The sequence below is a fragment of the Drosophila virilis genome, chromosome 2 (assembly GCF_030788295.1).
Source record: "Drosophila virilis strain 15010-1051.87 chromosome 2, Dvir_AGI_RSII-ME, whole genome shotgun sequence".
NCBI classification, from domain to species: domain Eukaryota; kingdom Metazoa; phylum Arthropoda; class Insecta; order Diptera; family Drosophilidae; genus Drosophila; species Drosophila virilis.
In genome coordinates, this window is record NC_091544.1 from 31,268,654 (window position 1) to 31,290,239 (window position 21,586).

Sequence of the window (21,586 nt, forward strand, 5' to 3'; positions counted from 1 at the left end):
TTTTCTAGGGTAGTTAAACTTCTATTCGCGAAACCCCACTCTCTCCATTTTATTTAGTTTTTTTTTTTCAATATTACAACTCAAAAAAAAAAATTGTGTTGAAAATTAAACAATTCTCCACATGTTATTTTGCTGCGGCCTTTAGGCGGCCTTATATACCAAGCGACAGAGCAATATATTGGCAGTTGCACAGCGTTAGTAAACCAGTAAACAGGTAACAGGTAACAGGTACCAACTCATAGCCAACAGTTAACAGCTAACATGAGTCGTGCTCTTATTGCAATTGGCCTCTTGGTGCTGTTCACAATAGCCGCAGCCAATGAAAAGTAAGTAAGACAGCAAGAAAAATCTGCGAAAAAGATTTTCAAAGAGTTTTTCCTTATTTAGCCAACTACCGGACGACGTGCTCCATCTGGCCTATAATCCCACATATGATCTCTGGTATTTTAATCCCAGAGGCAGACCCGATAAAGTAACTGACAACATCAAGAATGCCTATAACGAACGCAGACCTGGTGGCGTTTGTTACCTGCCCGACGATATTTGGTTCTACTGTAGAACCGGCGAGAAAATTAGTGAATAACCTTGTTCAGCATTTTAAATGAAGAATTACTTACTGTGCTTGAGCTTAAGGTAAACAATTTTTGTCAGCTTGTATTAAATCATTGAAATATACCTGCACAAAAAAATTTAAATGTCAATTAATAATTTTTAAATATATAATCAAATAAATGTAAAGCTATAAATTAAAGAGAATTTTTATACCCTGAACCCATTAAAAATGGGTATAAGGGTATATTGTATTTGTGCGAAATCCAAATGCATGTAACAGGCAGAATAAAGCATCTCAGACCCCATAAAGTTTATATATTCATGATCAGCATCAATAGCCGAGTCGATCTAGCCATGTCCGTCTGTCTGTCCGCCCGTCCGTCCGTCCGTCCATCCGTCCGTATGTATGAATGCAAGGATCTCAGAAAGTATAAGAGCTAGAGACTTGAAATTTTATATGTAGTTTCCGCGCAGATTGAGTTTATCGATATCGATATCCTGTTTTTTGGGCAATTTTGGTAAATAATAAACTTGACATATAGCTTCTAAAATAAAATATATATATGCATTTGATGTTGAGGGAAGAGGGTTCAGGGTATCCCCTAGTCAGGAGCTCCGACTAGAAACTTTTACTTGTTTATTTAATTTGAGTTAGTTCAGCATTGCAACAGTAACATGTAGTTAGATAATAGCATGTAAATAGATAAAAAACAATGTTTAACAACTTAAATGCATTTAACAATTACTGAAAAAGTGATTACTGCAAAACTGCAAGCCGTTGTCATCTAAACAATTTGTAAACGTTTGCGCAAACGTTTTTTAAATATTTTCAAAGCATAGTAAATCAATTTTAATAAAAATCTATTTAATTTTGACAAACTTTTAAACGTTGCCAGAACTAAAATATTTTACGAGTTTTACTTATTGTCAATATATCACAGAATCCTTATCAGAAATGAAAACTTTTTTAATTTATTTAAATAATGCGTTTTTTATTACAGTTTATGTAATAATAGATAAATACAATACAAAAAGATTTAAACATTTAATTAATACAATTAATAAAAAATTAATATAGATGATTAAATAAACAACAACATTGTAAAAAGACAACCATCATAAATATCGTTGGGCTTTTGTTTACATTTGTATGTAGCCAACAGCTATGTACACAAAGTTAATGCTTTTTGCACTACATTTCATTTGGCTAGTTGAGCTGTGTGCCAGAGTTTTGCTAGCCAGAGGAAATTGAAGTTGCAGTTGGTAATATTATATTTACTTTGGCGGCGATGGGCGTTGGATCGCACCGACCGGTTCCACAAAAAAAAAAGAAACAGCAAATTTTGTTGCAACGCTGCGGGGCGCACAGCTCGCATTTGATTGTGGCGCCCAACACATTTGTTGCAATGTTTATAGATACTTATATATATATATATATATATATATATATATATATATATATATATATATAAATTTATACGTATATAGGTATATCTCTCTCGTTTTTTGTGGCACTGCAGCACGCAAAGGAAATGAAATATGAAATAATTTATGAAATGAGACGGTTACAGCTGAAGCGTTAGGATTGTGCAGTCAAAATTTATGATTGTGATACTAGATAGGAGCACTCAGGCTGTGTGAAAGCGAGTTTCTGATGGCTCACTTATTGTTATTGTTATTGTAAGCGTTAAGTTTTTGGCTTCATTAAAGTCAGAGCAAAAGTTGCGCGCTGACAGGCAGGCAACAACAAGCGAAGAGCTAACAAAACAACAGGAAATACAAGTGGAAATGCGTTGACTGAGAGTATGAGACGTTCGGATACCCTGTAAAACATTTAATATTATAATTTTATTCCGAAATTAATTAAATGTTCGGAAAATCTGTAATTGTAACTGTTACTCAGTAAAACAAATTGCTGTTAACTATTATCGATTTAGTTTTCTGGTCTTATATTGAGCAGCGGATATTACTGGATTGATTAATACTTCATGTTGCATACATATTACTTTCGCAGTACCATAGTGGGTATATCAAGTCTAGTATTTCCAGTGAAATATACAACAAAAGGCAATAGACTGCTGCAAAATGAAGTGCGTGAAAAAGAGTCCATTTGTTATTGTTGCTGGTGTGGAAAAAATAAAAGCACGAAACAGAAAGGAAAACAAGCCAAGTTTCCGACAACCGTTGTCATCTGCCCCGAATTCTCAGGAACCCTGTCATAAAAACAAACTAACAAAAAGTGAAAAATGATGAACACTGTGGAATTAAAGTGCCAGCTCAACGGCACATGTGTTGCTGAGAGTCACGCCCCAAAAGTATGCAACAATTCGTGTGTGCTGCGGACTTGTTGTGGCATATTACGCATACGCAGTGTTCCCAGCATTGGTAAAGCAATTTCGCATTTTCTGGTAAATTCCAAAGAACTTTAAAGTTTAATCTTTGTCATAATATGTATATACAAGATCCTCTACCGAAACCCATGATTCATGTTCATGCGAAAATTTCTAACAAATATTGAGCCAACTAATTGGCTTTTATTAAACTTTCTCATTGTATTTAAACTTATTCGGCATGCATAAATATTGAATCATACATTTTTTAACAGCTCTGTCACTTTTTTTTCAGTAATATGATAAACTTGGCAATTTTGTCATATGCAAAGTGTTGTGGCAGGCCGCAAAAAACTATTTGCAACTAATCGAATTGGCATTCAGACTGTAAAACTTTTAGACGAGGCACAAGGACACACACAAATTACAACACACACGCATTCCGACACACACCTACATACAGCTTGTCTATCGGCAGGCGGAACTCAAAGCATATTTTTTGCATAAGCCACACAAAGATGGGTAAAAATGTGAGTTTTTGACTTATTTATATGGCATGGAAGTGGCATATGAGGCACACACATTTGAGCATTCAGTTGCAGAGTGAAATTGAAATTGTTTTGCGAGTTGCATTTCCGACAGAAGCATTTTTGCGCAAGCCAATTTTCTATGTATGTGTGAAAGTTAGAGATGAGCGCGTGTCAAAAGCACGCGTTAAGCACGTCCCTCACGCCCTACACCAACAATATACAAATTGTAATTATAACTATTTTCTTGTAATAAGAAAGCAAGACATGCAAAGAATTTTAACAAAGGAGTTTATAAAAAGGTTAATATAGCCTTAACTAATATAAGCTGTATAAGTTCATCAAACGACTAATTCAAATTAGTTAGAAAAAGGTATCGAGAAATAAATACATATTTATATATTTAAAACGCACTTTTCGACGGGATTTAAAGATTTTCCCCCGCATGTGAGGAAAAATCGAAACTTTTTTGCAAAACTCAACCATTTTAAATGATAAATGCGGGTGAAAGGTTGAATGGGCGAAGTTACAGGCGTAGGCTCATTGGCAAAAATCCTTCAGAAATCTCACTTGAGACGCATTTTATTTCAAAATCTTTCATTCCTTGGTACAAATGGGTCTCAAAGAGTTGGTGGGGGAAGTTTCAGGTTCAAATTCATTTCGAAAGATATTTATGAAAATTTCATAAAATCATTTACGAGTCAAAGATCTTGGTAAAAATTGATTTTACACAATCCTCACGATATCGATATAACGTTAAATATATATTTTAAAATGTTTCATTGCTTTATTATGTCAGTTGACGTTGGCCGTGACCCATTTCCCATCTCTAGTTCTGAAGTCTTTTCAACATATGAGACTTATTGCGTTTTAATGAATTTTACTGTCCATGAATTTTGTATTTGCTAAAGCGTTTTTAATTGTTTTCAGAGTCGATTGGTTTATATGCAGTTTGCCAGATTACTTTCGATATTGTTTTAGGCTTGTGTTCGGGTTGGGATTTTGTGGCTTTAAAAGCGAACGCAAATGCGTCAGACATTGCGAAGGATGCAATAGATCAGAAGTCGCTCATTGTTTGCTGCTTCATAAATATTTATGAATAATTTCGAGTATGATGCAAAAATGCAGCATTATAGTCAACAAAATGAGGGGGAAAATTACGGGAAAAAAATAAGAGGAATGCCAACCAAAGCGCAGCGCAATCAAATCAGCCATAAGAGAGTTAGATGCAAATGGATGGGTAAGGAAAAGAGGGAGAGAAAAAAAGGGAAAGGGGCGAAAAGGGAAAAGCAATAATCGCTGAAAGGCAACCGCAGCAGCAGCAGCTGCAGATAGAGTAGTGTGAAAATAATTCACGTTGACAATAAGCTACCGTTGGGGTGGATTCCACAAAAGATTTATAAATTTCAGGATAATCTAGCTATGTATTTTCATATTTTTCCATTTTCTTAATTTTTAACTGGTCAACTAGCACATGAAAAATATGCAAATGGAATTTAATGGTGCTGCTGATGGGGCTTTAGACATTTGCAGATAATTTTCTTTCGGAAAAGCTGGCATTAAATATTCTGCTCTTGGTTCAAATGTAATAAACAGCAAAGGAAATAAGGTAGGCAAAAGAAATTGCACGAATTCTGTCTTGTTATTGAGCTTTGAGCTTTAAGAGTCAACATCTACTTGCAACATATACTTGATGGTAAAAAGTACGAAGTAGACGATTGAACTCGAGGATGGACAGCCACTTAAGTCAGTTGGCTGTTCGTTTCGAGCTTATGCAGCATATGCTTAACGCTGCAAAAAGCAGGAAACTATCAGTTAAATGGTTTTTAATCAATCTTTGCGCAGTCAGTAAAATTAATTGCATATATTGAATGTAGATATATATTTGGTAGGTTTTAAGATCTGTTTGTCTTTGAGTAATTGCTTATTGCGCATATTAAAAACCCTTTTGTTTCGCAGCTCGTGTCGTTCATGTATATGCCTATGCCCCCATCAGGCAGCATTTATGTTTAAGTGAATCCGTTACCGTTCGCAATTGTGGCATAAAATTTGCATTTCTACTGTTGACACAATTGCGAATGCACCATAAAGTTTGCCTCACATTGATTGCGACAATCCTACCCTACACACACACATACAAACATATAAATGTCGTTGCACATGCAGAGTTGTCGCACACGTTGCGCATATGCCCAAGTGGCGTCTCTCACTCTTTTGTCATTGCCGCATGGAGGCAAGGTGGTTTTTGCGAGTGCTGCCCCTGCCACAGCTTTTAGATCGCTTTGTGCCGGATATTTACGATTTACACGTATGCGAAGTGCAACGGCAACAGCAACGGCAACTGGGACTCGACCGCGACTGCCACTGCGACATCGACTGCCGAGGCTCCTGTTACTACTGCTGCTGACTCGGGCGCCGCTGGCGGGCGTTAATGGTTTCGTGCTGTTGCCCGACAACAATAACAATAACACAGCAAGACAAAATTGAGCCAGCTGCCGCGTGGTGGGCCGCCCTAGATACCCTATACGTGGCTTAATATGTGAATGGAAGAGGATGTAGCTGAGTTCAAACTTGTCATGCCGAATAAAAAATTAAGGAAACTAGTCGTTCGTGTCTTTGTCTTTTGACATGAAGCCAAATCCAATAATCTTTTAAAAATTTACCTCAATCAACTCTGAAATTAATAAGGCAGTTCATCCAACTGATAAATAATTATGTTACAGCAAAAGCAAATGCAGCATACACTGACCTTTTGAAAGCTTTAACTTATTTTTAAAAAATTACCTTTGCCTCAGCCTATTGCGAACCTGCCAGCTAATCAATATACCCCATGACAGTGTTTCGTACAGCGTATAGAGACAACAATGGTGCACCGAAAAGTGCCTATAGAAACAAGCCATGGCAAATAGTGCGCAATGCGCTGGCGCCTTCAAGTATTCCACACAAGTTGGCTTGACAATTATTGTGACGATGCCATTGAAATTCAATTTCGTATGCTGCGTGTTGTGGCACAGAGCCACAGGCCCAAAAGAAAAGTGACCATTGGTTGGGTTTCTTTTGTGTTTCTCACTTTGGTTAACAGAATGTGAAATTTTCTGCAAAATACCCATTGAGCTTTGTTTTTGTGCGTACATTTTGCCGGAGCCAGACATGGCGATGTTTCTGCAAACGCAGCTGAAATTTGATTTATTGTTTTGCCTGGCATTTGCGCCGTTGAATGTGTCAGGCAACATGCTGAAGCAGTTTTTAAATTGCAATTAGCTGTTGGTTTTACTAGGCACCGAAGTGGAATAACATAGCAGCTGGCAAAATACTTCATGATGCCAGCGAGTGCGAATGTAAATTGGATGTTATTGACCGTTAGAGACCAGGCAGCACAAAGAAAATGTAATTGGGCCAAAAGGCTTGTCAAGTATCAATTCAAGTTGAACCGATTTAACTGGGTTCTCCTAATTAGACTAGGTTTTCAAATTCAGGTTGTGTATTGCACGCACTGTTAAGCAGCGCTTAACAGTAAACTTGTATAGTTCTGTAATAACAGTGTGCTTTTATTTAAAGTAGACTGTTATAAAACATAACATAACATATAATGGTGTAATTTTAACATATATTCTTATGTTGTGTTTAAAAGTCGTTAGTGTTACAATTTTATTGTAACTTTAAATTTGTCTGCGTTACCTTCATCTTGCATTTGCCTACATTGTTAATTTTATTTTGAGATTTTAGAACATTTAAATAAATCTTCTGCTTTTGTAAATTGTAAATTGTATTAAATTTTACTTTGCTTACTTTAAAATTATCCTCACATATGACATTAAATAAAGATTATGCTACTAGAAATCTGAATATTGCATTTATATGCATTATTTTCAAACTAGAGCGTTTACTTAGTCAGAAAGGTTTAAATTGAAGAATTTAAACAAATTTTATGGTTCATCAAATAGCATTACTTTTTATTTTGTTTACTTTAAAATTATCCTCACCCATGTCTTTAAATAGAGAGTATGCTCTATAGCATACTAGAAATCAGATTTTTGCTTTTACTTGCTTCCTTTTCTAACTAGAGCATTTGCTTAGCCACAAATTGCATTAAATTGAAGAATATATTTGTGTTAATGTAAATTGGTATGTAAAACGGAGACAGGATGCGCCACTCAAAGCTAATGAAAATTTTTTTAAACCAGTTAGGCGTTGCAAATGTTGCTGGGTAGAAAACATAAACTTCTGGAAAATACTATGAGAAGCAACTCAATATTGATATATGTAACCGGCTATTTTGTCAGTTTTCATTTGTGGCCTGGTCTTGATTTGCCAGCAAAGTGCACATGTATTTGTAAGTCATTAGGCAAAGCCAAAGGTCCTCTGCAGCATTATCAACATGGGCATTGGGAGGCCAAAGATGCCAGAGTAAAACACGAGGTAGGATATAATGGGAAAAAAATGCAAGAAAATATGCAAATTTTTCTTTTTCTTTCAGTTGGTTGCTGTTGTCTGCTTTTTGCTGGGACATGCTATTTGCTCAAACAAACACACATCCTGGCACTGGCCCTGTCCCTGGCCCTGGCTCTGGGCCCTGTGCATGTCTTGACAATTTGCGCCGTGGTTGAGCTGCCCTGCGGCTCCGTCTGCGGCTGTTGCTTTCCCTTGTTGCTAGGTGTAGTGTTTGGCTTGGAAAATGTGGCTGCTGATGCGTATCGTGATGCTGGCACTTACAAACAAACGGACAGCTGCTTGGGGAGGCCCCACACGCACACACATGTTAAGCATCAGAACAGGCCACAGAATCAATATGCATATAGATTTGTTGGGGGACTGCAGTGGGTTAGTATCGAGGTAGTTTTTGCGCCTTTTCTTTTTGACACTATTTTTGGACGCAGCTGTTGGGACAACATTTGCATAAAGCAGCGATTGGCAGGTGCCATCACAATCAGCCGTAACATTTACTGAGTACATGCCACATATACATATGCGTATCGTGTGGCCCAGACCTAATTATATACGTTGCGTCGCTGTTCAGTTGAAATTGAGAGAGAGACACCTAATAAATCCCAGTGCTGCATCAGCGCAAAGTCCCAAATCCAATAAGTAAATCCGTAAGCCAAAGCGAAAGCGAACAAAAAATAGGGAAAATAAGAAAGAAGACAAATAAAATGTTGTAGCAAATGAGCTGCCTTGGCGTCAATTTCCAGCGCAACACGCACACATACATACAGAGATGCACACTCGCACACACACAAAGCCAGATCCCCACGAACATCATAATAATAAGCCTTGGGAATACGTATAAAGTGTGAAAAATATGTATGAATGCAGCAGGCTAAAATTATTCGCTTAAGAAATACGCTATAATAATAATAATGTAAATGCAAGAGAGAGAGAGAGAGAAAGAGAGAGAGAGAGAGAGAGAGAGAGAGAGAGAGAGAGTGAGAGAGCCCCTCTCTCGGAGATGCTCTTGTATGCTTGAAGGATCCTTATAATATTAGTTCTTGCAACTAAAATTGAAAGATAGTCTGTAACAAGAAGTAGATTTTGTAGATAAAATTAAAGCTTTCTAAGTGAATATAAGAAATACCCTTAAAGTATTAGAGGCCATAGAGTTATTGAGCTTTGAGAGCTCTTGGCTGAATACGCTTTGGACTACTGAGAGGACTTTCACAAGTGTGTATAACAGTTATTTATTTTTTTTTTACGATTATTTGTTATTTAAATTCATAAACTCATACCGCCTGTGTCACTTAATTACAGGGTATATAAGCGAACAATATGTGCAACGTAATATGATGCGACAACAGAAAAAAGCCACTTGGCTCCTGATGTGATTAAAAGTAATTAAAATGCGGCCTGTTTTTGATGAATTACTGTAAGCCGCTGACAAACTCAAATATGATTAATTAATGGTGCGCGTGTGTGTCTCTGACTGTGCGTGTGTGTTTGCAAGTGTATGTTCTTTTGTTTGATATTAAATGAAAGTGGGCATGTAACGCAATAAGGACATACATATTTGTGATAAGTAGACGCCAGAAGTACTTTGTCTACAAAGCCTTAATTGCGTCATTACTCGTGGATATCTATATGTATGTGCATATACATGTGAATATTAATTCATTTGCATTTGTATATAATCCGTTGCCAGCCTGCAGCTTACATTATTCAATTGCATGTGATTAAATGTCTCAAATGTTGCAATGTTTGGAATATTATATAAATGAAATTACTTGTTAGTAAAGGTTATTGTAGCTGCGAGTGCTCGACTACGCAATGCCCTATTTACAAAAACTAAACTATATGAAGATTGTGCTAATATATTTTATTATTCTGCTGTTGAATCATTTTTCCTTCATATTTGAAATATTTTGCACTCTACATTTAAGTGGTGTTCGATGGTCAAATGGTAAAAGAAAACAAGAGATTTAGATAGATGCAATAGATAAATAGCTAAAGCATCAAAAATTTATGCCGATGTCCTGGTAGATATACTTATATTGATACATGAAATTAATCTTTATATCCATTTCTCTTTAATCTTTTTATCGATTTAGGCATTCAAATAAAAAACTTCAACGTTGCATAAAGTCTCTTCCACCATTAATATTTCTGCAAGTCATCATTTATTAAAGGCAAATGTTTTAATATTATAATATCGTCAATTCCAAGTCTCTGGACCACGTTAAGTCGCTTTCGTTTAAAGCCCAAAAGAGAAAATATTAATTTCAAAATGTATTTTCTCATTAAACAACTTAATTGTTTAGTTCTTTTGCCTGAGTTTCTTTACCTTAAGCAGCTTTCATTATAATACTGGCTTAATAATAATATGCTTGCAACCCTTTCAAATTAAAGTCAATATGCGTCAAAACACTTCAACAACAACTACAACAACAACAATAGCAGAATTTGCATAGCTGTTGTGTAAACTTTTGCACAAGTCTCATTCATGTTATATTCTTGCCGTGCTTTTGTTGTTGTTGCCAGCTCCGGTCCCAAGAACTGGGCAAAAACTTTTTCCGAGTGGTTCTGCATTTGACGGACTTCGAAATTTGATAGCCAAGTAGCGTTCTGCAGGCAGCTTCATCACAAAAACAAAAAAAGTGAACCGGGTATATAAATAAAGAATGGTACAGCGTTAATATTCAAAAGTGCACAAAACTTTTGAGCCTCAAGTCCTATGCTCGAGTACCTAACGGAAATGTGAAGCATCCGCAGTTGAGAAAACTTTTTGCGCACTTCACGTTCCGGGAATTTCGCATGGAACATAAATAATAGTTCAAAATCCTTGAATCATTTTTTTACCATCTACAAAAAAAACACAAACTCTTTCTGTGAGCCTTTTAGGCATGTGGTAAATTTTGCAGAGCCTTGGGGGTGCGTTTGCCACGCCCCCAATGAAGTTGTTTCGCGGCTGTGAGCTAGATTAAAAGTTGCTCGCGAAATTTTAATAAACTGAGCTCCATTAAATGCCACAGCGCGAGGCGACGGCGCCACAAAACGTTTTGCGGCCGGCAAACGTTACGCATACGACGTGTGGGCCCGCAGCAAATTTTAATTGGCTTGCCAGGCGAAGGGTTATTTTTTTGTTTGTTTTTATTTTCGTGGTTAGTCAATTTGGAGAACTTCGCGACAGTGTATTCATGTGTGTGAGCGTACAAAGTTCAAGGGATTTTGATTTGCCGTTGCTTTGATTAAAAACTTTAGATAGTTTCCTTTTTTTCGGACATTTTTTTGTATTTACTTTTTGGTTTAGTTGTTGACTGGGATTATTGTACAACTTTGTTGTACAACTTGCTGCTCAAAATTGCCCCTACCAACAATTACAATGTCTGTAAAGTTGGCCCTTCGGGTAGGTAACGACACTTTGGAAGGGTTGGATTTTGTTCGCGCGCATTTTCTATTACAATAGTTTTTCTCCGGCGATGGTTGGGTAGTCCAGGTAAAAGTTTAGGTTTTTAATTAGTTTTAGTCGCTTAGCGTTAGGGCTATTTGTTACATGGAGCTTCAGTTTAATATATAAATCTTTACAGCTATGCTGTCTACTCTGCGGTTGATGAGGGACTTTGCTTTTTTGTTGTTCGCCTTTGCTTATCCATTTTCCCCGGTTGCGACTAATTGGCTTAAACTTGTGCAAAACGCTTTGTGGCAATTTGTAAAGAAAGTGGCAAATTTTCTACGAATATAGTATGTCAAAAATGTGTTTGAGAAAGTTCTAGCATAGATTGGTTTACCAACACACGCTCAAGTGTAGGCAATGAAATTGGTATTAAATCGAAACGAAAAGTTTAAGTAAAAAGAAATTACATATCATTAAGAGCTTGAAGAGTGAAGCCTTCAGAAACGTATCATGTTTTGCAATGCCAACACTTATTCTGGGCATGCCGTCAATCAATCGTAGCAGTTATTAACAGCTTCCACTTGACTGACCTCAGTTTATATTAAAAAATTTACAGAGTGCGTTTGTAGAGCCACAACTATTTGCGGTTGCATAAAACGTGCTTTCAATCACAAATCAATCAATCAAGTCAGCAAACAAGACGATTGCTTTTGAGCTCTCTTTGTTTGTGTTAACGACTGCGCAAGGCAACAGGTTTGCTCAGCAACATTAAATGTGTTTGCAATTATCATCAATCAATCAATCAATTGGGCTAACCATGTCTAAATTTTGAAGATTTTCTACACGAATTAGCACGGCGATTTCGGCTATTATGGAGGCAGGGTTTAAAGTCAATGAAATGTCATATTTTCAATCATCAATTAATCAATCACTCAAACAAAAAGCATTTAAGCTTTCTAAACAGCTTGGCTAGACTACAAGCACTTGTTTCAGTGCATTCTACAGAAATATTTATATATAGCACATATTAAGCTAGATCTCTTTCTATTTCAAATGAAGTCAACCTTAAATTTCAGCTTTTGACAGAAATCGTTCAACGTGAGCTGACAAATGCTCGAATTGAAACTCTTCTGTAATGTCTATTAAGTGCTTGACAAGGCACTCACTTGACTCTGAGTACGTTTAATGAAAACGACATGTTTCTGTGTGTATATCTGTCTGTGTATGTGTGTGTGTGTGTGTGTGAGTTTGTTTAAAGGCAAACAGAGAGTCATATCAAATAATGCACATTTCCGCATCCGCTGTAAAAATATCGGCGTCATTTCGAGCCCAAGCTCTTTATACAACAAATATTAGCTCGTTGCCAATGCGATTGCTTTTGACTGGGTATTCTTCTGTCGCTGTCGCTGTCTCTGCCTGCGTTTCTGTTATCCTTGCTCGCTGCGAGATGTCCTGGCAAGTGTTTCAAAATAAACAGCTGCCAGTGTAAATTGCCTCGGGGCAAGTTTTGCTGCCAATGCGCGCAGCAGACGGAGCTGCCTTTGACTGAAAGTTTGAAGACTTGACTCTACACGCATGTGAGATGTCCTGAAAATGGGTATAGCTATGTGTATATGTGTATGTATGTATGTGTGTGTGTGTGTGTGGTTGTGTGTGCATGTGTATATTTGCCACATCCTTTTTGCTGCTGCCATTTTGTTGCGGCAAGACAAACAGCAGCAGTTGCTCTGGCTAAACATTAAGAAATCAACTTTCGACGCCAGTCGTGTCAGTCAACGCGAGCGTCTTTTGTTGTGCTCTGTGTTTTAGTGTGTGTGTGTGTCGGTGTGCCTCTGCACCACTCGGCGGATGCTGCTTGCCCCACGGTTTGTTTTGGCAACAACTTTCGCGAGTCTTTCACATATCATTGCTCTTATTGCAAAATGTTCAACATAAACATAAAGTTATTATATAAATATGAAGTAGCTGCAAGAGAGTGTGGGCGACGGTTGAAAGTGGGCGTAACGCTGTTTTCTTGGCACCAGCCGATGGATGGAGGGCGGGGTGGGGTGAGGCACACGCCTTTTGGCCAAAAGGAGTAGCTGAGCAAAAATATGGCTTAGTGTTTTTTCGCGCATTCGCTTTGGTTTCTGGTTTAAGATTTTGGCGTTTGCAAAGTTTGCTGTTTTTTTTTTTTATCCTTGGTGTCTTTTGTCTTGCAGCGGATTTGAATTATGCGCCAGATTAAGTCAGTGCCTTTGAGTTATTTACACCACGCTTTTGGCTCGGTTTTACTCAAAACTAAGTTTTGAATTTGTTCGTTACAAGGGAAGTGTATGCAAATATCCGAAAACAATTAAAGCGCGTAAACAGGGCCTGGTCTAATGGTTAAGATTGTCTGTATCTATAATCTTCTATAATTGCTCTTAGTTGCCTAAAAGTCATGAGTTTTCCGGTCTTTCGACTAAAACTCGCACATAATCCCAATATAATCGAAAGCCTAAACCAAAAACCATACATAGGTTCTGCTGCCTCACGCGTGCGCAGTTTTCAGTATTCCATGGTTTAAGGCTCGCACTATTTTTTATTTGCGAAACATATCAATCGCTTGAGCTATACACAAATAAAGCTATTTTACACATTTTTCTACTACAAAATTTATAGCATGCATGTAGTATGCGCCGCATATTCAATTTAAGCAAACCAATTTGGCATAACAAAAACTCCCAAAATGCACACACACTCTTACACACACACACTTGAACGCTCACATGGTTTGTTGAAAGCAATGCAACCGCAAAATAAACAACAACAAAAGAGAAGCTCTCGTGCGCTCAGCTCAGGCCAAAGCCATTACTCATACGTCATGTGGCAGGGGCAAAGGGAAAACAAATACAAAATGTATGGTAAAAAATACTACAAATAAAAGAAAAAAAACAGAGTAAATCGCTTGAACGCCAAAAAATAACAACGACAACTAGACGCGAGGGAATTCGGATTGGGTTTTTCGGTTTGCCAAGTGGATCAGAATGCGTCGTAGTTGCAGTTGTTGCATTGAGGCTTTGGTTGCTTGCATGTGCTATATACATACTCACACACGCACGCACACACACACACACACACACTCGAATCGTTGCTTTAGCATTTTTAGTGTGGATTCGTATCCTTTTAGCTGGCAACTTGCGTTTATTTCGACGCCACAATTACACACGTTGCCAGGACGACTTGCCCCCTTTGCCACATTATTCAAGCTGTGTGCGTAACCAACTGGCTGCACTTATTGTTGTTGTTAAAGTTGTTGTTGCTTACGACTAACTTGCGTTAAACCACAAATTGAATTACCCAACAGTTTACCAGCTGCGTGATGTGAACCACTAACCACCATTTGCCCTGAGCTCTAAATTTATCCTGCTTCACTCTGTCTCTCTCTCTCTCTCTCTCTCTTGCTCACTTCTCTCTCTCCCTTCTCTCTCCCATCACATTATTATCAATTGCTGCGGCACGCGCTTGGCAGCATTCAAATCTACAAATGCACTGGTGCCTCACAGCGGGGGCACGTGCTGCTTTTTCCTCTCTCTCCTTCTGCACCTCCAAGCCGCTTTTACAATCGTGAAGTGGCAAATATATGCCTTGTGAATTCCACTAGATGCTTTCTTCCATTTATTTGGCTAGCAATCGCATTTAAATAAGCAAATGTGCCATTTAATCGTAACTGCGTACATACCTGCAAGAAAGAGAAAAAATTTGTAGAAATAAGCATTATTATTAAATTCTTTTTAACATAAATATTTGTATGACTTTATTTAACTGTGGATAAATCAGAAATGAGAACTTAAATAAAGAAGAAATCAAATAAAAATACCAAAAACAAGCTGGCGAATTTAACGCCAAGTACCTCATTAAACACATAACACATAATTAAACCAAATTAAAATTTTTAAAATAAAAAGCAAAGGTAAGTTATTAAAAAAGTATTATGTATATTTAAATAATAAAGAATTAAATTACAAATAAATGTTTTATCCTATCTTAATGAGAGGCATCATTTCTACCAATTGATATACAAAAATGTCTATTAACCTATCCCTAGTTTTTTCAAATGCCAATCTCACACCCATTCTCATTCACTGATGCTGCACATATGTCAGCTTATGTTGCGTCCAACATTTACAACATTTTCCCAGCATTTACCGGTCTTTTGGCCAGTTCTTTTTTGCCTACAATATGTCAACTAAAAACTGTTCAATCAATTGAGTATTTTGCGCACGTAGCTGCTAGAAAAAAAATACACACAGAAATTACCAAAATCAGCAAAGCAAATAAATAAAATATTTATGCGAGACAAGGAACGTTTGCGCCCCGCCGCTTCCCTGCTCTGATGGCTATTAGTATGTGTAATATGGGTATAGCCGGAATAGACGACAACATTGTCCTCACTGATTTTATCCTGTTGGCTGTTGTGTCAACATAAAAGAAACGACAACCAACAACCGGGCAAAGAGTCAGCCTAATTGCCAAGTATTCATCACACGCGCATCCATGCGAGCAAACGTGACAGCTGCCGCTTATGTTGCTCGGATATATGTGTATCTACATAAATAGATCTCCATATACAGACTATAGACTTAATCAAAATGAGCTGCATGCCATCAGAAACCAAAATAAACAAAAAATAAATGATTTACTTATGTGATTGACTAATTGAAATCATTACACTCAAAGACCTTTGGTTTCATTTTTTGACTGCTGTAAAATTTTCAACGAGACACTTTAAAAGCCACGTGTTTTAAATATCAAAACCATGACTCCGAAATGTGTCGAGTTGAAAAAAAAACTATTGCTAACTTATATTACTAAAACTATAGGGCATCTTTAAGCCTTAAACACACAGTTAAATATGCCTTAAATTAAAGACAACTTAAAGTCTTACCAGGATTCCTTAAATTTGCCATCAGTGAGAATGGCGCCCCAATGGAGCATATTCAGCTAATCTAATACGTTTTTGCTGTTCAATGTAAAATGTGGCAAGCAAAGTAGAAAGAAATCTTGGCACGCAAAATGTAAGAATTTGCGGAAAGGGAAAAAGCCAGAAAAGAAAAAGGTTGCACAATCCCTGATATCATTCACATAACTTAGCTGGCTGCGAGTTGGGTGCAGTCAAATGTTGAATTATGGAGTTGACTTAACTTGATGTGCTTGTAAATTGCGAAAGGTAGCAGTGCTAAGCGTAGCCAGTTTTTCGTTATTATTCCTAAAAGATACTTTAAAGGAGCATTGGGTTTTGGGTTTATGTTGGGCTCACGGCGGGACTACGTAAGGGCTTATATTTTCATGAATCCGACGCTTATTTACATTTCATTTTTTTGTATTCTTCTTTAAGGCTTTAAGGCCTTTCAGCTGGTTTAATTATCAATTCCTGAGCAGAAAGCTTTAATATTTAATGTGCTTGCAAAGCGATGGAAGATTAATTCAATTGTTTTGCCTTTGGCATATCCTATCACTTCTTTATGGGTAAGAAGTTTTGAGAATTCGTGTGCTTACGAAGCCGACTTCGAGTAAAAAGTTTATTGATCCGCTAAATTTTGCCCGTTTAAAGCATCCACGTTCCTTTATAGCTCTAGAGTTGTAAAGTCTAAATACCACTTACAGCTAATAGAATTGCTGCTTAAATTACATAAAAGCTTACAACCAACCAATGAATTGATAGCCAATGATCTATGGCCCGTGACACGCATCTGTCAATGGATAGATTGCATTTGAAGTCTGACGCCCAGCAAATTTCTGTTGTGTCCATGCAATGCTGTATATTTGTGGCAGAAAACGCTTTGCTGCTCGGCATAAGATGAGAATATGGCATAAACGATAAGCACACACACACAGCCACGAAAACAGATTTGCAACGTTGTTTACGTGGCGTATGAGTAACAAATCAAATGCTGTGCGCAAGAGAACTGCATGTAGGCCGACCAAATGCTGAAGTCCTGATTGGCAACATAAATCAAACAGTGGCGGCAGCTACAAACACACACACACACACATACATACCCTCACACACATCGACATGTAGCTGGCATAATGAAATGCAGCTTCGTGACGCGTCGTTGCAACAGAATTTGGCAGAGCTGATTTCTTTGAGTCTGTCACGTGGCATGCAGAACGCTGAATGACTTCGTTAGCAGCTGCATACTGGCTTACAAACATGCGGCGCACGCAGCTACTGCACCAAAATTGTCAAAACCTATGCAAAACAGGCACCATACACACATACCCACGTAGATAAACAGACAGAACTACAGTCGAAGAGCAGCCGGCAAATCCGTGCGCAGAGTTCAATTGAGCAGCAAATTGCCGGGGCACACCAAAAATGCAAAGAGGGCGTGCAAGAGTGGGCGTGTCAGCTAAAATTGTTAGCACAAATAAAAAGGAAGGGGGAGGGGGGGTGGCACAAAGTCACCTGCAACGTGCAAACGTTTTAAAATTTATTGCCACCATTTGAATGCCACAGCTCGCAACTCACAACTCGTATCTCGCAGCCAGCCCCCACACAACCACGGCACTGGCTTGTTCTGGCAGTTGATTCAGTTTATGCGCTGCCAACATATCGTGAATTCAGCGTGCTGCCAATTTGCGTAAAACTCAAGGCAATATGTAGCCGTCAACCCGAACTCTTCTTAACAACCTTTCAGTTACGCGGCGAATTATAAGCAGCAAGTGGCCAGGTTTTGTGGGGCAGAAGGCAGTTGTCACATAACTCAGAAAGTTAGTGCAGTGCTGCCAACTTGTTTTAAACGAAATGACAAGTTAAGCATAGCCTAATAAATATTTCAGTTAGTTTAGTGCAGCTTTCTAAATATTTAAAAATTATATGATTGACAACAGTTTTCCTTCTTGTTGAAAGCTGCTTTTATCGAGCTCAATTATGTAAAAGTTTTGTTAACTAAGGCAAGACTAAAAGCTGTTTGTGAAACAGCATATTTACCAACTAAGAGTTCGTGGAACTTATGAAAGCAAAAAGCTCTTGAAGATATTCTAAATAATTATTTACTTCAATTGACCCAAGCTTTAAATGTGGCATATTTGGAATATCTTTCACATTTGCTTCTTTTGCTTTCTTTTTTGATAGATTGTTAAAATAAAATAACATTAAAAAAATGATATTTATTGTTTATAATTTTTAAATTGCTCAAATCTATAAATTTTTTTATTTTAGTTTCAAAGTTTTCGCCCAAATTGAAACAATGGAAACGATTTTTACTTTTTTTTTTAATAAAAGCAGATCCGCCAACTTGTGTGAAAATACGCTTTCAATAATATAAACCACTAAATTTGTTGCATTAAGCAAAAATAAAATAAAAAGCATAAATATAAACTAAAAATAAGTTATAGCAAACTCTTTAACAGTTTTCAGTGAATTTAAAATTTTTTTTTTCTATTTAAAATATAAGGCAATCTTAATATAAAATATTTTTCGGAATTTTTCACAGGTAAAATGCAATGCAACAAGAAATGTCAACTATTTTTCCAACGCTTTCAAAATAAATGTGCGCCAATTTCAAAGACAGAAGAGCAAATTTATGCTTAACTGAACCGGTTAGCTGAAGCGACTTCTATTGCATTTGGTGACTTCTGCTGTAGAAATAAACGAGGCGAAAAACTTATTTATTTGTCGCACCTTATGCAAAGCAAAACTACCTGAAATTCGATTTTGGCCGCATGAAGATTCTGTATTTTTTTTTTTTTTTTCGCATAGTGGAAGCTAGAAAATTGGAGCTGATTTGAATGCAGACCGTGTGCGATGTGTTGTTTTTACCGGGTGATTTAGCAGCGCTGCTCGAATCGAAGGACGGGCAAATACAATTTTAGATAGCTGAACAGGAGCAGGCTGGGAGGCTGGGACGAGTCCGACTGGCAGTTTGGATTTAGTGTTTGCTTTCGTTTTTAATTTGAACCTTATTTATTTATGTCTTTTAGCCGTTTTGTAGTTGGGGTTCAAAATTGATGTCTAAATTAGAATGCAGCTCAAGTTGAATGCAGACTGCAGTCTTGTATGTGGGTTAGGCAAACAAACACCAGACTGAATGGAAATGTAAGCTCCCAATATTGCCCACATCCCCTTTCTTTCACCGAGCACCTCATGCAGCTGGCACCCTCGAGCCAAATGTAAGCACTTCTGTGGTTCAACAATTAAAACGTAGCATTTGGGGCACAGGCATTCGCCTCGTTGTCTGTTCTAGTTGTGTGTTTGGGGTGTGCCAGTGTATGAGTGTGTGTGCCTGGCGTTGTTTACCCCTGGGGGTACGTGTGAATCTGCACGGAATCTATGCTCGTCCTGCTGTCGCATTGTGCTACGTCAATTGTTTTCTATTGTTTCTGCATTGTTTTTCAGCTTCCTTCTCCTTTTTTTGTAAAAACCAGCTGTGTTCCACACCCCGTTCCATTGGGGGTTTAATGGGTATTTCGTACATTTGGGCTAAAAACATTTGCAATGCAGTTTACATTTTTAATGCCTGTCAATGTACAAATTTATGTATGCATTTCTGTATGGGTGTGTGTATGTGTGTGTAGGGGATTTAATGTGTTGCTACACAAGAGATTTCCTGCAATGTTTTCTCAGCTGGAAACGTAAGCTTTTAAACCTAGATAACTTATACTACTTGCAGCTTAAGTTTGTTCAGCTCCAATTTGCTAATTTAAAAACGCAACTTAAATGAACGAATATTATTTCGCTAAAAATAACAATACAGTAATTAATATGTATGTTCGAACAAAGCCATGAATCTTTAATTATAACAAAAATAAAATGAAATTGGCTAGATGTATATAAATTATTAATGTTAACACGCATGCATTTTTAATATATTTCATTTGTTTTTCTTTCAATAAATATTTTTAATTGTGGTTTACTTGGCAAACAATAACAAATTAAAGGGCACAACCAGTATTAAGAATATAAATGGCCGGCAATGCGTTTGAAAATCATTTGTTTTTGTTATTTAACATATTATTGCTTCATATAAAAATACCCCCATCATGAATTGTCTGCGATTACCCTTATTAAGCTACCCTTCGCCAACTAACGCAAAGCCAAAATCCAATTACATATAACACCCCATTTGTGTAATAACCCACCCAGGCAAATAAATACGCCTTAAGAAAGAAAAAAAACTGGATTATGGCAAAAAAGAAAACCATTTAAGTTTACAAGCAAACTCCATATGTGAGCGAGGAATAAAATGGAATACTATAAAATTTGCCTGATAATCCAATAAAGCGCACGAGACACACGCTCATACACATTAGTTGAAGGAGGAGGGGCTAGTACAGACGGGAAGCGCCACTCGACTAACAACTTCATTGATACGTAGCAAGCCAAGTAAAAGCCGAACCACACACACACAGAAATGTGGAACAGTTGGCACCACATGCTTACTACAAGCGAATAGAAGTTAAACCACATTTATAAGTCGAACTTGGCATACATGTGCAATGTCATGTCATTGCCTGTTTCTGTCTCTCTCTCTCCCTCTCACTCTCCCCCTCCCTCGCCCACTCGCTTTATGTCTTTCTCTGTCTTCTGGCTTGTTGACATTAGATTGTGTTTAAAGTGGTTGCACACTATACACACACTCACACACGCACGCACACTGGCGGCTTGGCATATATAATGCCTCTAAAATTGTCTACTTATATATTTATGCAAGTGCCTCAGCCTGTGTTGGGATCATATGCCACATTGTCGCACTTCCGACTCGAGTGTCATAAGTGTGAAAGTGTATGTGTGCGAGGGCGTGTGTTTGACAATTGTTTGTTAACGCTCTAGCAGCAGCGTAAGCGGAAACGGAAGTCTAAATGACATTCCCTCAATTTACGCGCAATTGATTTTCCCTTTTGCTTTTATTCTTTAAATAAAAATAATAATCTAAATACGTGACTTTCCGCTTAAAAATGTACAAAATATCAAATATATATCCGCATATGCTTTTACCTAACAGCCGCAAGCGAACAAGCAAAAAGAAATTGGAGCTGGAATCAAAAAATAACCCTATAGCTACATAGCTGGGATTTAGTTAAGGAAAGGCACAAATTAAAGCTGGATATGCACAGCAGCTGCTCTTGGAAACCTAAATAATACCTTAGAAAGATAAAAGTTTTCTTTAAACTGAAATAGTTTTATACAGAAACCTGAAACATATATGATATAGGAATATATCTGTAGTTGGATCACGAAAAAGTGCTCTTATGGAAACTTTAATATTGATGAATTGTATAATCTTTACTTTACGTTTGGAAGCTCATAATCTATGCGGCATAATGTATGCCTCGGTATAATAATCAAGCCCGTTAGGTGTTCTAGTTAGGATATTTAAATGATATAA

The 21,586-nt window shown here is 37.4% G+C and overlaps 2 protein-coding genes and 1 long non-coding RNA gene across 5 annotated transcripts in view; 2 read left to right on the forward strand and 1 right to left on the reverse strand.

The window, feature by feature from the left end:
- Hs6st (heparan sulfate 6-O-sulfotransferase) overlaps positions 1-21,586 on the reverse strand; it is a 105,740-nt gene that overhangs the window by 21,964 nt on the left and 62,190 nt on the right. The window lies entirely within an intron of this gene.
- On the forward strand, positions 168-695 carry LOC6632551 (uncharacterized). The gene is made up of 2 exons (XM_002056498.4): positions 168-326; positions 388-695. Exons 1-2 carry the CDS (start codon positions 262-264, stop codon positions 581-583), a joined length of 261 nt encoding a protein of 86 aa, XP_002056534.1. The 5' UTR covers positions 168-261; the 3' UTR covers positions 584-695.
- Positions 7,617-9,689, forward strand: LOC26530856 (uncharacterized). 2 transcript variants are annotated; one of them, XR_001449958.3, is made up of 4 exons: positions 7,617-7,828; positions 7,887-8,230; positions 8,287-9,067; positions 9,155-9,688. It is a non-coding gene; the product is annotated as an uncharacterized lncRNA (long non-coding RNA). The 2 variants fall into 2 exon arrangements; XR_004303238.2 differs by lacking the exon at positions 8,287-9,067 and having other exon boundaries at positions 7,623-7,828; positions 9,155-9,689.

What these genes read in the sequence shown, in the direction of transcription:
- LOC6632551 (XM_002056498.4), top strand. Translation starts at nt 262, where the DNA reads ATGAGTCGTGCTCTTATTGCAATTGGCCTCTTGGTGCTGTTCACAATA. An exon ending in ATAGCCGCAGCCAATGAAAA is followed by an intron (nt 327 to 387) that starts GTAAGTAAGACA and finishes TTCCTTATTTAG; the next exon opens with CCAACTACCGGACGACGTGC.